The sequence below is a fragment of the Carettochelys insculpta genome, chromosome 19, assembly GCF_033958435.1.
Source record: "Carettochelys insculpta isolate YL-2023 chromosome 19, ASM3395843v1, whole genome shotgun sequence".
NCBI lineage: Eukaryota > Metazoa > Chordata > Testudines > Carettochelyidae > Carettochelys > Carettochelys insculpta.
The window spans coordinates 5,421,826-5,436,959 of NC_134155.1; the positions used below are offsets into that span (position 1 = coordinate 5,421,826).

Sequence of the window (15,134 nt, forward strand, 5' to 3'; positions counted from 1 at the left end):
GCTTTGCCACCAATCTATGAAAATCACTTTTAAAGGCATGAATCAGTTCCAGATTTGGACATACCTTTTATTCTCCTACTCCCAATTCTTTAGCTTCTCAGTGCTACATATTTCATTTGATTGCTTTATATTTTATCCTAGCCTTCCACTACTCTCATTGCCTAGGAGATTTTACAGACCCAAACAACAAATGGAGGACCCCTGAGGAACTCATAGCTAAAAAATTAGCAATGCCTGATTGCCTTCATTTTTCAACGTGCAACATACATAAAGCAAGTATACAACTACACTGTCACAAAACTGATCTCATGAATTATTAACACATTAAATTTTTTGAATTACTGTACATACGCAGCAGGGATCTTCAGCTTTTGTTAGACTGACTGAATTCTTAGGAAGGTTTGCTCTGCACTCTGCTTCCTCATTTTTTGTTAGGGAATGCCAACTTCTGCCTGACAAATTGAAGCAAACCCAATTATTATGCAAAAGATAATGTGGCTTGCATAGTTTGTGCAGCTGATGAAATGTAAATATGAATACATTTATATATGGCAGTACAGCTACATGATTTATTGGGGAATGGAAAAATAATAAATAAATACCCAATTCACCAGGCCAGACACATGAATCTTCACTGAGGACTGTCCTGAAAATATTCTTCAAAATGTGCATGTCACTAATGATTCATTTTTTAAAAATCTCAATTAACCACATGCTAAGATCTAAGTAAGCACCATGCAGTAACAATGTGTGTATAAGGAACATGCAAAGTCATAGGACAAGTTATTCTCAGAACTCTGCCTTTTACAGGAAAACACAGTAATTTTCATCTGTGGTTCTGTGCATGTGTCTTTGCCGAGAGGCACGTCCTTGGTCATTTCCCAGTGTGAATGTGAGGAACATGAGTTTACAGTGAGATGTATAGCAGTTGGATTCCTCTTTTGTAAATAACTAACCTAATTTCATGAGATCCCATGGACACAGCCTCCAAGTGGCAGTCCACAGCCAATTAGATATTGGTTGCTAAAACATCCTTCGTGAACTTAGCAATGGCTTGTGGCTTTTTTCTGTGTGTGTCTCTCTTAATGCCCCATATACCACATTTAGCCATAGCTAAATTCACTGACAAAGCATAAATATAGCCTTGATCAGCGTTCCCTCTAATTTTTACGCCCATGTGCGGAAATATGGAAGTGATGCATCACATAACAAAAGTCATTCCACACACATTACAGGTGGGGCTGAGGGGTTGGAGTGAAGGCTCTAAATGGGGACATTGAGCTGGAGGAGGTAGAGTGTGAGAAGGGGTGAGGGTTCAAGGTGTAAGCTCTGGCGTGGAGCTAGGACTGAGGAGTTTGTGTGCAGAAGTGGGGTCCAGGCTGGAGAGTGGGGCTAAGGAATTTGGGATGCAGGAAGGGGCTGTGGGATGAGGAATAGGGTTGGGGTCCAGGAGGGGTCCAGGCTGTGGACTGGGTGTGTGTGCTTTGTGGTGAGGCCAGGGATGAAGGGTCTGAAGTGCAAGAGGTGGCTCCAGGTTTCGGGTGGACTCCGAGTGCAGGGGAGAAGATGGAGCTGTCAGGGACGGGCCCCTCTTCCCTGGCGGTGCAGCTACTCTGTGCTGAGGACAGGACAGTTGTGCCTCTCCCCCATCTGCAGAAGCTCTGGTAGAGGCATCTCTTCCCACTGCAATCCTGAGACGCTGAGCAGGTTTTAATAGCTCCTGTGCAGAGCTTAATGGGAAGCTGTGTGACTGTGCAGTTTAGAGGGAACTTAGGTCTTGATTACTTCAAATTTTAAAATAGAAAGTCTCTATTAAGGTACCTTTGGACAAGCCATAAGATCTTTTGAGCTCTGTTTTGGCCAACTCAGATACACTACAGATCAGGGGAAATCCACACATGGCGCATCTAATGAAGCTATATACATTTACCTTGTCTGTAAAATCTACTGGACTACATCAAAGTAGCCCAGACTTGTAGAAGAACACAACTCAGGAAGAGAGAGAAGAGGGTATGACTGATTTTGCAGCACATTTCACTCTACTTCACTGACTTTCTTTACAGGACAACTTAAGAAGCAACTGTGGCCAATGATCACTCTGAAAGTCAAATAACCTTCAACATCCCTGTGCCATCCTATTTGTGACCATAATAATCTGCCTGGAAAAGTAGGAAGAACAATTCCACAAGCATTACCTGCAAAACTTCTCACTACAGACTCCAAGTCACTCTCCTCTGCCTCACCCATCTCTTTTTTGCCTGGATCCTGTGTTTCAGTGCCATTGCCTGTGTGCCACCTGTCATTTCTTCTCTGCCAGCCAGCACATTCCTGGCCCCTGGAGGTGATAAGTGGGAAGGCTCCCCTCATACTTTCTGCTTCGCTCTCTGATGTGCATTCACTCGGTGGATATGAAGGGTGAAGTCCCAGCTGCCCAGATGCCACTCTCTTAGCCATTTGTTTCACTTCAGCTAGGCAAAAAGTATACACTCTAAGTCCACCTTCTCAGACCATTAGGGTCAATCAGTACACTCCCCAGAACTCACCCACAATTTGGATTCTCAGCCGTTCCCCTCTATTTCTTCAAGCTAACTGCCTCAGAGTCACAGCCAAAAGATTTTACTTTACATTCATACTGGCTAGAAACTTATTTCTATTTTAATGAAAGCTGAAGTCCTGCAGAAGCTGATTGTGAAACCTCTACACCAGGGTTCAGCAACCTTTCCGAGACAAAGTGATGAAATTTGACCTTTTGACCTCTATGTACAGTCTGAATGATGGTGATACTTTTTAAAGTCACTACTTATAACAGCTTCATTAATAAATATATTAAGAAGCAGAACTTTTCTGTTTAGGTGGGGTTGGTAGCATTAGCTGGCCTTTTGTTAATTCACAGGTGGCATGGCTTTGAGCAAGCTCCAAGCTGCATGGGGGAAGAGGAGCAGGGCTGAGCTCCTGCCTTACATGCTGGTGAAAATTGGCTTGCATGCCATTCTTGCTGACCCCTGCTCCATACATACACATTCATGATGGAATTTTTGAATGGGTAACCTCGTGTAATAGCAACTTCCTGTTACTCATTTCATACTTGGAGCTGTAGTCATGTTAGTTTCTATCTGCAAAACCAACAAGGGCTACGTCTACACGTGAACCCTACATCGAAGTAGCCGATTTCGATGTGGCGACATCGAAATAGGCTATTTCGATGAATAACGTCTACACGTCCTCCAGGGCTGGCAACGTCGATGTTCAACTTCGACGTTGCGCAACACCACATCGAAATAGGCACCGCGAGGGAACGTCTACACGCCAAAGTAGCACACATCAAAATAGGGGTGCCAGGAACAGCTGCAAACAGGGTCACAGGGCGGACTAGCACTTCCGGGGCAACAGCTAGCCGCTCCCTTAAAGGGCCCCTCCCAGACACACTCAGCCTGCACAGCACACGTCTGAAGAGCCATAGGCACGCACACCTCAGGCGACGCAGTCATGTACCCCCAGCAGAAGCAGCCAGAGGTCCACCCAGCTGCCCCTGCAGGAGCAAGGCTCGCCCTGCTCCATGCCATGCGGGAGGCAGCTGAGCACCTCCTTGCCACACTGGAGGAGCGGCCCGCAGGGGAGCAGGACTCACCCCACAACCCTGCAGCACCCCAACCCCTCCCCCCGCCTCACACGCCGCCACCTGTGGAGCTACCCCACCAGCACCGACTGGTGGGAGCGGCTGGTGCTTGAGGAGTGGGACGACGACCGCTGGCTCAGGAACTTTAGGATGAGCCGGCAGACATTTATGGAGCTGTGCCAGTGGCTCACCCCCGCACTCAGGCACCAGGACACCGCCATGCGGCGTGCCCTCCCAGTGGAGAAACGGGTCGGCATCGCTGTCTGGAAGCTGGCCACTCCAGACAGCTACCGATCCGTGGGACAGCAGTTTGGTGTCGGCAAGGCCACCGTCGGGGCTGTCCTCATGGAGGTAAGAGGACCCACGGGTGGAGGGGGGCGAGGCAGCCCTGGCAGGGCAGGGGGGCCCGGGCAGAGCAGGGGAGGGGAGGGGAGGGGAAGGCAGGGCCACGCACACCCTGCTCACCCCTCATTGGTGCTCTCCCATGTGCTTCCCCTGCAGGTCGTGCGTGCCATCAACGCCATGCTCCTCCACAGGCTCATGAGGTTGGGGGACCCAGATGCCACCATCGCGGGCTTTGCCACGCTGGGCTTCCCCAGTTGCTTTGGGGCTCTGGATGGGACTCACATCCCCATCCGCGCCCCGCAACACAGTGGAGGATGCTACATAAACCCCAAGGGCTACCACTCAGTGGTCCTCCAGGCCTTGGTGGACAGTCGGGGCCGTTTCCAGGACGTTTATGTGGGCTGGCCTGGCAGCACCCACGACACCCGAGTTTTCCAGAACTCGGGCCTGTGCCACTGGCTGGAAGCGGGGACCTACATCCCCCAGTGGGAGATCCCTGTGGGGGACACCACCATGCCCCTCTGCATCATCGCAGATGCGGCATACCCCCTCCGGCCCTGGCTCATGCACCCGTACATGGGCCATCTCTCTGCCAGCCAGGAGCGCTTCAACCAGCGCCTGAACCACGCGCACCAGGTGGTGGAGCGCTCATTTGGCCGCCTCAAAGGGCACTGGAGATGTCTCCTGACCCGCCTGGATGTGGGCCCCACCAACATCCCCCAGATTGTGGGTGCCTGCAGCGCCCTACACAATCTGGTGGAGAGCAAGGGGGAGGCCTTTTTTCAGGGCTGGGCTGTGGAGGCTGGCAGGGCTGACGTGCAGCCACCTGCTGCCCCCAGTCGCCAGGTGGACCCCGAAGGGACCTGGGTCCAGGAGGCCCTGCGGGCCCACTTCGATGAGGCCGCGGAGTGAACTCTGCCAGGCCCCCCACTGCACCCCCCCCTTCCTCCACAACACTCCCTGCCCCTACGCCCACACCACGGAGCACCCAACAACACACCCCCTCACTTTACCTGGACAAATAAAAGCACGCACTTGTTTGTAAAATCAAACTGGTTTTCTTTTAACTGTTCTTTTAACTAATACCAAACTATATACAAGAACTTCTAACTATTATAAGTGAAAAATAAAAAAGTATGTATATATTTACAAAAAAAACCCAGGGATTGCAAGGAAGGGGAGAACTATTTACATGGGGAGGGGAAACGGGGCAAACAGGGGGCACAAATGAATAAGTCCAAACTATACACAAGGGGGGGGCCACGTTCTGGGCCCCATGCCCCTATAGTCCGGCACTGGGGGTGGGCGGCCGGGAGCCCCGCCTCGGCCGCAGCCTGGTCCGGGGCTGGCTGGGGGCCAGACGGACCAGCAGATACGTCCGGTGAGTCTCAGCTGGCCCCAGGTCTCCCTCGGCGGTCCGGCCCTCGGTGGCGGGGCAACGGCGGCCGGCGTGGCGACGAGCAGAGCAGCGGGTGGCAAGGCGAGTGGAGCACTCAGGGCGGGCGCAGCGGCGGCCGGCGTGGCATGGGGGGCCAGGTAGTCCACTAGCCAGTTGAAGGTGTCCATGTAGGCCCCCCATGCCTCTTGGCGCCCGCTCCTGCAGGTCCAGGCGGCGTTGCTCCACCCACAGGCGCTTCTCCGCGACCTCCAGCTGCTGGCGGTGGAGGGCCAGCAGCTGGGGGTCCGTCGCCGTCGGGTGGTGGTGCTGGGTCCGCCGTCTTGCCCACCGTGGGGCCGGTCGGTCCTCCGCCGAGGGGCTGGCCTGGAGCGATGGCCCCGGAGGGGATTCCGGGACCACTGAAGCCTCGCCGGCGCTCTCCGGTCCTTCTGATGGTGCAGCTGCAGAACACAGGAGGGGCGGAAGAAAAGTGGAGACAGGCGTTAGTGTGGGCCCCGAGCCGTGGCCCTTGTCCCCTCACCCCTGTGCTGCAGGTTCCCCATCCCCGTCCCCGGGAGATGCTGCTGTGATGGGGTTCAAGGGTCCCCCTGCACTGCACCCCGTCCCCTGGCGGGAGTGACTCTCACTTCACTCAGGAGGGCCTGACAGGAGAGGTTTCTTAGGCAACAGATGCTCAGTTTCTCCCAGAAGTGACAGTACAGCAGTCAGAGACAGTCCTTCCAACCCGTCCTGGGGAGAAGACCCCAAGGGGTGCCCCTCTGGGGTGTAGCTTTCCCCCTCCTCAGGCTGGCTGCCTTCCAGCTCTCCCTTCCCCTAGCCTCTACCTGCGGCCCCCCCCGATTCAAAGCCAGCTCAGCTCCTCCCTCCTCTTTGTTCAGGGCAGAGGTGTAACCTGCCAGTTATAGCCCCAGGATCATCCTTAGCCACTGGGAGCTATTCAGCTTGTTGCCCATATCTAGCCTGAGACTCGCATTTGCACTCCCCCACTCCATTGCATGCTGCTGCTGCTGCTGCGGAGTGTCCCACCCCCTCCTCCCGGGGGACCCTAGAGGTTCCGCTCCCCCCAGCCCCGGGGATGAGGCATGGCACTGTCGTGCTGGGGGGGGGGTGAGCAGGGGCTGATGCACTCCTGTGAGGGACATGGCACTGCTGTCCCTGGGGCCATGGCCATCTGGGCATGTGGAGGGCCCTGGCCACATATCTATTACCCCCGGCCCTCAACCCCGGGGGTGTACACCAGGGCGGGTACATACCTGTGGGTCCACTCCCACGGTCGGGGGACACCCGGGGGGCGGACGCCCGGCTGCTGCTCCGGGATGGCAAGAGGATCTGGAGCCCGGTGTCGGTGGAGGAGGAGTCCCCCTCCTCCTCCTGCTCCTGCTCCGGTGCCCTGGGGGTGGGCTCCAGGGGGGGGCCCCCCGGGGTGCGGGGCTTACCTCCGGGGCAGACTCCGGCTCCGGGGCCTGCTGGGGCTCCTCAGCCGAGGTATCAAGAGTGGCTGGAGGGGAGGAGGTGTGCCGGGGGCCCAGGATGTCCCTGAGCTCCCTGTAAAAGGGGCAAGTGACGGGGGCGGCCCCAGATTGGCCGGCCGCATCCTGGGCCCGGGCGTAACCCTGCCGCAGCTCTTTGACTTTACTCCGGACATGGTCCGGAGTGCGGGCAGGGTGACCCCGGGTGGCCAGGCCCTCGGCCAGCCCAGCGAATGCATCCGCGTTCCGCCTCTTGCTCCCCATTACCTGGAGCACCTCCTCCTCCCTCCAGAGCCCCAGCAGGTCCCAAAGCTCAGCCTCCGTCCAGGAAAGGCCCTGCTGCCGCTTGCTGTCCTGGCTGCCAGCCCGCGAGCCCTGGCTGCCCTGGCTCCCCTTGGGGGGGGTCCCCTGGGGGCACTGCTGGGCAGCCATCGCAGCTGGGGTGGCAGACAGTGGTGGCTCAGAAACATGCAGGCTGGCCACGTGTCTGGGCTGCCGCCTGCACGTTCTCTCAGCTTCCTGCACAGGAAAGGGAGGGGGAGGGGACCTTTAAGGGGCCGCTCCATACGGCCACCATTGAGCTCAGGGGCTGGAGAGAGTGTCTCTCAACCCCTCAGCTGATGGCCGCCATGGAGGACCCTGCAATTTCGATGTTGCAGGACACGCAACAACTACACGGTCCCTACGTCGACATTGAACATCGAAGTAGGGCGCTATTCCTATCCCCTCATGGGGTTAGCGGCTTCGATGTCTCGCCACCTAACGTCGATGTTAACATTGAAATAGCACCCAACACGTATAGCCGTGACGGGCGCTATTTTGAAGTTAGTGCCGCTACTTCGAAGTAGCGTGCACGTGTAGACACGGCTAAGGACTCCTGTGGCATTTTAAAGACTAATAGATTTATTTGGGCATAAGCTTTCATGGAAATAGAGGCAGGGAGATACATATGTATACACACACACAGGCACATTCTGTCGTTTCTCTCTACAGTCTGGGTTTGAAGCTGTTGTTTTTTTTTAAAGAAGGGTGACCACTTTAAAATCCATCACTGTGCCCAGCGAGGTTAAAATGTTTCCTGTTTGTTTATGTATATTACCTTTCTTAATATCTGATGTGCGCCCATTTATCCTTTGGTAAAGAGACTGTCTGGTTTTGCCAACACACATGGCAGGAGCATGTTGCTGGCACATGACAGCATTAATCACATTAGTAGATGTGCAGGTGAATGAGCCCCTGATGATGTAGCTTATGTGATTAACTCCTGTGATGGTGTCACTTGCATAAATACGTGGAAAGAGTTTGCAGTAGGGTTCGTTGCAGGGATAGGTTCCTGGGTTTGTGTTTCTATGCTATGATGTGTTCTCTTGATGAGTATTTGCTTTGGGTTGTGGGGCTGTCTGTAGAAGAGGACTAGCCTGTCATTTTATACTGCCATGTAGAAGCTGTTGCAATGACTCACAAGGGAGAAATCCCATTCATATACGTCACTGGATTCATTCCAGGCTGTTCTTATTACTCCTTCAAGAAGCCTGGGTAACATTTCCTATAGCTTTTGACACCATCTTATGGATTATGCTGAACCTATACATACTGAAGGTAATGGGAACACAGGATTTCCATGCATAATGCAGTGTTTCCTCAAGAGCGACCAGCAAGCATTGAAGATGAATGATGTCCTACATGGAAGTTACCCCTGTTGCATACACAATATATTTTTTTAAATCATTAAAAAGAAACATAAAGGAAGGCAACACCAATGGCCTGAGAATTAGCCACTTGGATTATAGGCTCTATCTTGAGTACCCTACTCAATTTTTACTCAAAACTGCCATTGAAACTGATTGAAGCTGCAGGTTCTCAGCATCTGTGAAAATCAAGCTGCCTTTATTTAGGCATCTAAATATGCACTTGGCTGTTTAGTCAAGCTGTCAAAGGTTTTACACTCAACTTGATGGCATTTCTTGGCCTGTCTTGCTGTAAGTGATACTTTTTGAATACCACATGTGATCAATTCAAAAATTTCAGAGAATGTTTTATATATTAGTGGCCAACGCCCTCTTAATGTGGGGGACATTTGAAAATTGGGAGGGAGAAAAAGAGGGAGACAAAGCCATATGGTTAGCTCCAGGTCCTGAAGCAATTTTCTACAGAACAAAAAACTTGTTGATGTTACGCATTATCATATTATAGCTCTCCTTTGCCTCTTCTCCCAACTGGTTCTAGTAAGTTGACAGCATGAGGGTAAGGCTACACTATGGTTTCTAATTCAGGATTTGTATCGTGAAATAGAAAACCTGCAGCCAAACCAGAGCTATTTTGAGAGTGGTATTTCATTCCTGCTACTCCTCATGAGAGGAATAGCAGGAAGTTTGAAATAGGCATTGATTTCAAACTTCAGTGTTGTGTAGCTGGCACTGAGTTCTAAATAAGCTACCTCATAAGAACATAAGAACATAAGAATGGCCATACTGGGTCAGACCAAAGGTCCATCGAGCCCAGCATCCCATCTGCCGACGGTGGCCAATGCCAGGTGCCCCAGAGAAGGAGAACAGAAGACAATGATCAAGTGATTTATCTCCTGCCATCCATCTCCTTGTTCTGAAGGCTAGGGCACCATACTTTATCCCTGGCTAATAGCCATTTATGGACCTAACCTGCAAAAATTTATCAAGCTCTTTTTTAAACCCTAATAGAGTCCTGGCCTTCACAGCCTCCTCGGGCAAGGAGTTCCACAGGTTGACTGTGCGCTGTGTGAAGAAAAATTTCCTTTTATTAGTTTTGAACCTACTACCCATCAATTTCATTTGGTGTCCCCTAGTTCTTGTATTATGGGAAAAGGTAAATAATTTTTCTATATTCACTTTCTCCACACCATTCATGATTTTATATACCTCTATCATATCGCCCCTCAATCGCCTTTTTTCCAAACTGAAAAGTCCCAGTCTCTCTAGCCTCTCCCCATATGGGACCCTTTCCAAGCCCCTAATCATCTTAGTCGCCCTTTTCTGAACCTTTTCTAATGCCAATATATCTTTTTTGAGGTGAGGAGACCACATCTGCACGCAGTACTCGAGATGTGGGCGTACCATAGTTTTATATAGGGGAAGTATGATATCTTTTGTCTTATTATCGATCCCTTTTTTAATAATTCCTAACATCCTATTTGCCTTACTAACTGCCGCTGCACACTGCGTGGATGTCTTCAGAGAACTATCCACTATAACTCCAAGATCCCTTTCCTGATCTGTCGTAGCTAAATTTGACCCCATCATGTAGTACGTGTAATTTGGGTTATTTTTTCCAACATGCATTATCTTACACTTACCCACATTAAATTTCATTTGCCATTTTGCTGCCCAATCACTCAGTTTGCTGAGATCTTTTTGTAGTTCTTCACAATCTGTTTTGGTTTTGACTGTCCTGAACAACTTGGTGTCATCTGCAAACTTTGCCACCTCACTGCTTACCTCATTTTCTAGATCATTGATGAACAAGTTGAACAGGATCGGTCCCAGGACTGACCCCTGGGGAACACCACTAGTTACCCTCCTCCATTGTGAAAATTTACCATTTATTCCCACCCTTTGTTTTCTGTCTTTTAACCAATTCCCGATCCATGAAAGGACCTTTCCTCCTATCCCATAACCGCCTAATTTACATAAAAGCCTTTGGTGTGGGACCGTGTCAAAGGCTTTCTGGAAATCTAGGTATATTATGTCCACTGGGTGTCCCTTGTCTGCATGTTTATCAACCCCTTCAAAGAATTCTAATAGATTAGTTAGACACGACTTCCCTCTGCAGAAACCATGCTGACTTTTGCCCAACAATTCGTGCTCTTCTATGTGCCTTGCAATTTTACTCTTTACTAGTGTTTCTACTAATTTGCCTGGTACTGATGTTAAACTTATCGGTCTATAATTGCCAGGATCTCCTCTAGAGCCTTTTTTAAATATTGGTGTTATATTGGCCGTCTTCCAGTCATTTGGTACCAAAGTGGATTTAAAGGATAGGTTACAAACCACTGTTAATAACTCCGCAATTTCACATTTGAGTTCTTTCAGAACCCTTGGGTGAATGCCGTCTGGTCCTGGAGACTTGTTACTATTCAGCTTATCAATTAATTCCAAAACCTCCTCTAATGTCACTTCAATCTGAGTGAGTTCCTCAGATTTGTCACCTAAAAAGGCTGGCTCAGATTTAGGAACCTCTGTAACATCTTCAGCCGTGAAGACTGAAGCAAAGAAATCATTTAATCGCTCCGCAATGGCACTGTCTTCCTTGATCGCTCCTTTTATATCTTTATCATCCAAGGGCCCCACTGCTTTTTTAGCAGGCTTCCTGCTTCTAATGTATTTAAAAAACATTTTACTATCGTTTTTTGAATTTTTGGCTAGCTGTTCCTCAAACTCTTTTTTGGCTTTTCTTACTACATTATGACACTTAAATTGGGAGTGTTTATGTTCCTTTCTATTTTCCTCACTAGGATTTGACTTCCACTTTTTAAAAGCTGCCCTTTTCTCTCTCACTGCCTTTTTAACATGGCTGTTTAGCCATGGTGGTTCTTTGTTAGGTCTCTTACTGTGTTTTTTTATTTGGGGTATACATTTAAGTTGGGCCTCTAGTATGGTGTCTTTAAACAGTTTCCATGCAGCTTCCAGGGATTTTAGTTTAATTACTCTACCTTTTAGTTTCTGTTTAACTAGCTTCCTCATTTTAGTGTAATTCCCCTTTTTGAAATGAAATAACATGTAATTTGCACAACACAAATTGCATTATTTCAAGATAGGGCTACAGTGTATCCCTAGCCTGAATGATTTATCTTGCACACAGAAAGTAGAAGTACTGCAGGGGATGGTGAAGAGAGAATGGGTGACTCCTGTATGGAAGAAGGAAGAATGGGGCACACAGAACCCCAGGCTGAGAGGAGATTAGGGGGAGTTGCAGGGAACCCCTGGAGTAGAGGATGATAGGAAACAGGCACACAGAAAACTTGTGGCGAATGGGGGAACAGAATGGTCTAAACGTAAGACAATGGCTACACCACACTTGGACAAGCCACGCGGCAGCGAGCCGCATCAATTTTGGAGTGCTGTGGCCGCCCGCATGCTAATGAGGTGCTAAATATGTATTTCAGTGCTTCATTAGTAAACTTCGAAATGGCCATGCATGGCCATTTCGAAGTTTTTGGCTAGTGTAGACACGGCCAATATGGGGGGATTCTGGAAGCCCCAACAGCAGCTTCAATTTCTTTCATGAGGGACAAAAAGTAACTGGAAGGTCTAATAATGTGTTTCATGCATGTTAGTTTAATCAACATTGCCATTTACTCACTTGTCCATTCTGACTGCTCCATCCTTCGCTCCTTGCTTCTCCTTGTATTATAAACTTCAGAAACTGATTTTGGGAATAACCTATAGTCATTTGTTATGAGATGCATCAAACAAATCTATGTTAAATACATAAATGTATCATTTTAGCAACTCCCCAATTAGTAAAACATCAAGATCTTTGGGATGCAAAGTCTATATTTTAAAGATATATAAGCATAGCAATGTTAATTGGAGTATGAAAAAATAATATACCGTTCCCAACAAAAACTCCACAGTAGATGCTTCTGTCAACACAAGTTACATCATTTGGGGGTGTGGTGCTCCTATCCTCTCAGAAAAACTTCTGTTGGGATAGGCTGTGTTTACGGAAAGGGGCAATGCCATCATAAGGTACGTTGTGTAGACACAGCCTCAGTCTCATAAAATATAGGTTCTAAAAACTCCACAGAAACAGCACACTGATTTTCCAAAGATTGCAGGGGGGTGAGTTAGACCCCTTATGGATTAGCAAGACACTACCAATGCTTTAGAACCAATCCCACAAGGTGCTGAGCATCTCCAAAGAACAAGCCAAAAAAAATCAAGTGTCGTATAGACTTATACTCTGTAGATCAATCAGCTGATCAGTGGAGAGGTGAAGATAGTTGGCGCCTCCATTTTGGATACAAATGGTCCCATAATCAATTATTCAGTTACCCAACTATTAACTTGTTTCCATTTTAAAGTGCAGAGAGAAAGCCGTGCTAGTCTATATACTATCAAAACAAAAAAGCAGTAAAGTAGCACTTTAAAGACTAACAAAATAATTTATTAGGTGAGTTTTCATGGGACAGACTCACTTCTTCAGACTATAGCCATACCAGAAAAGACTCAATATTTAAGGCATAGAGAACCAAAAACAGTAATCAAGGTTGACAAATCAGAAAAAAATTATCAAGGTGAGCAAATCAGAGAGCAGAGGGGTGGGGCGGGGGAGTCAAGAATTAGATTAAGCGGGCAACCGGGATGCAAATTTTCTGGGACACTATAGGGGCTCTTTTGCATACTTGGCTTAATCTAATTCTTGACTCCCCCCCCACCTCTCTGTTCTCTGATTTGCTCACCTTGATCATTTTCTTCTGATTTGTCAACCTTGATTACTGTTTTTGGTTCTCTATAACTTAAATATTGAGTCTGTTCTGGTATGGCTATGGTCTGAAGAAGTGGGTCTGTCCCATGACAGCTCACCTAATAAATTATTTTGTTAGTTTTTAAAGTGCTACTTTACTGTTTTTTTGTTTTGATTTTAAAATGCAGTGACTCATATGACCATGTCACATGTTTTTAACCCGTGACAAATCTGTCCCATTTATCGCCTGGCTATTTATTTTCTTAACAAAGGGATTTTGATCCCTAGGGTCACCTTTACTTACATTTTGATTAATTTGTTAAAAAAAAAACTAAGGTGTTAGTGCAACATTATTTTTCCTAGATGATTTAACATTATGGATTTAACATTATCTAGGATGAGAGTGCCTGTTTCTGTTCCCATTCCCAGCTCTGCCACTGACTCAAAATTTTGCCATTTACTTTGATGCTTGTCTGGAAATATCAGGCACAGGGAGATGACAAGAACCAAGTACAGCTTACCCTCATCATGTGCATGTAATGGCATACAGTGCTGAGAGGTATAGCCCTAGTTGCTACTGAAGAGCTGCACAGGTACTCTGTACTTTACCACTGGGTTTAGAGGGAATATTCTGTTTCCCCTACCTATATCACTAGGATTGATCCAATGCCCATGGAAGTCAAGAGACAGTCTTCCTTTAAGCTTTGGATCAGGCTATCCAGAGAGAATAGGATTTGGCCCTTACTATCTGCACAAACAAAAATATGCACATATACCAAAAATGTACCTATTTCATTGGAGTTTAAAGGGGCCAAAAATAAAAATAATAATTAAAAAATAAATGTCTTTACCTATAGTGCTAATGACACCTCAGAATATTACAACAAAACTTTAACCATTTTGCTTAGTTTGTTGGGCAGGATTGTGGAACTGAAAAAAGCTGTGATAGACTGGTCTCCTTACTCAGTTTCACAGTTCAGGACTAACTCAGTTGGCACTCTCCCTTTTAATACACTGATGTTCCCAAACACACACACACACACTCTTACACTTGTGCATATACATTTTAAAGTGCTAAGATATCATTTATCACATCAATTCCTGTACATTTCACCTTTTGGCTGGTGAACACAGATCCCAGAAAGACAGATATTCTGCACTGACAGATTCTGATTCCTTATTAAAATATCATGGTGGATATTTTGTCAGTTCTATAGCTGACAATAAGTCTGTTTCATGGAAGACTCTTAATTGGATGGAAGGGTTTTTGCTTGCTGGGAAAAAATCAATCCTAGTTTTAATCCTGGAGGTGTCTCCTTTGACAGAGGTTTTAACAGGAGGAATCTTCAGGAATTTATATTTTTGTGACTAGAACTGAAGTAACAGACAAAACTCACCTTGTCCCTTCCTCAGTTCCACTTCCTTCAGAACTTGAATCAGTTCCTCTATGGTACTGAAAGTTGACATTTTTTTTCCGTCTTACAGACACATGTGGATACAACTGTTGAAAAATCAGGCCACCAAACCATGACTCAGAGCTTGCCTGGAACTATGTGCTTATTATTTGCTTAGATTTCTTTAAATGCATACAAAGGACTGGATCCTTCACTCTTTATTACATAAGAACATAAGAACGGCCATACTGGGTCAGACCAAAGGTCCATCAAGCCCAGCATCCCATCTGCCGACGGTGGCCAATGCCAGGTGCCCCAGAGAAGGAGAACAGAAGACAAGTGATTTATCTCCTGCCATCCATCTCCTGCCCTTGTTATGAAGGCTAGGGCACCATACTTTATCCCTGGCTAATAGCCATTTATGGACCTGACCTGCAAAAATTTATCAAGCTCTTTTTTAAACCCTAATA

General features: G+C 47.8%; 1 protein-coding gene across 1 annotated transcript in view; it reads right to left on the reverse strand.

The window, feature by feature from the left end:
- Positions 1-15,134, reverse strand: part of TEX14 (testis expressed 14, intercellular bridge forming factor) — a 105,636-nt gene that overhangs the window by 36,749 nt on the left and 53,753 nt on the right. The window contains exons 14-17 of the mRNA XM_075013913.1: positions 14,668-14,771; positions 12,164-12,243; positions 2,196-2,468; positions 352-452 (exon numbers count right to left, since the gene is read on the reverse strand). Coding sequence (XP_074870014.1) covers positions 352-452; positions 2,196-2,468; positions 12,164-12,243; positions 14,668-14,771 — 558 coding nt within the window. The remainder of the gene's footprint in view (positions 1-351; positions 453-2,195; positions 2,469-12,163; positions 12,244-14,667; positions 14,772-15,134) is intronic.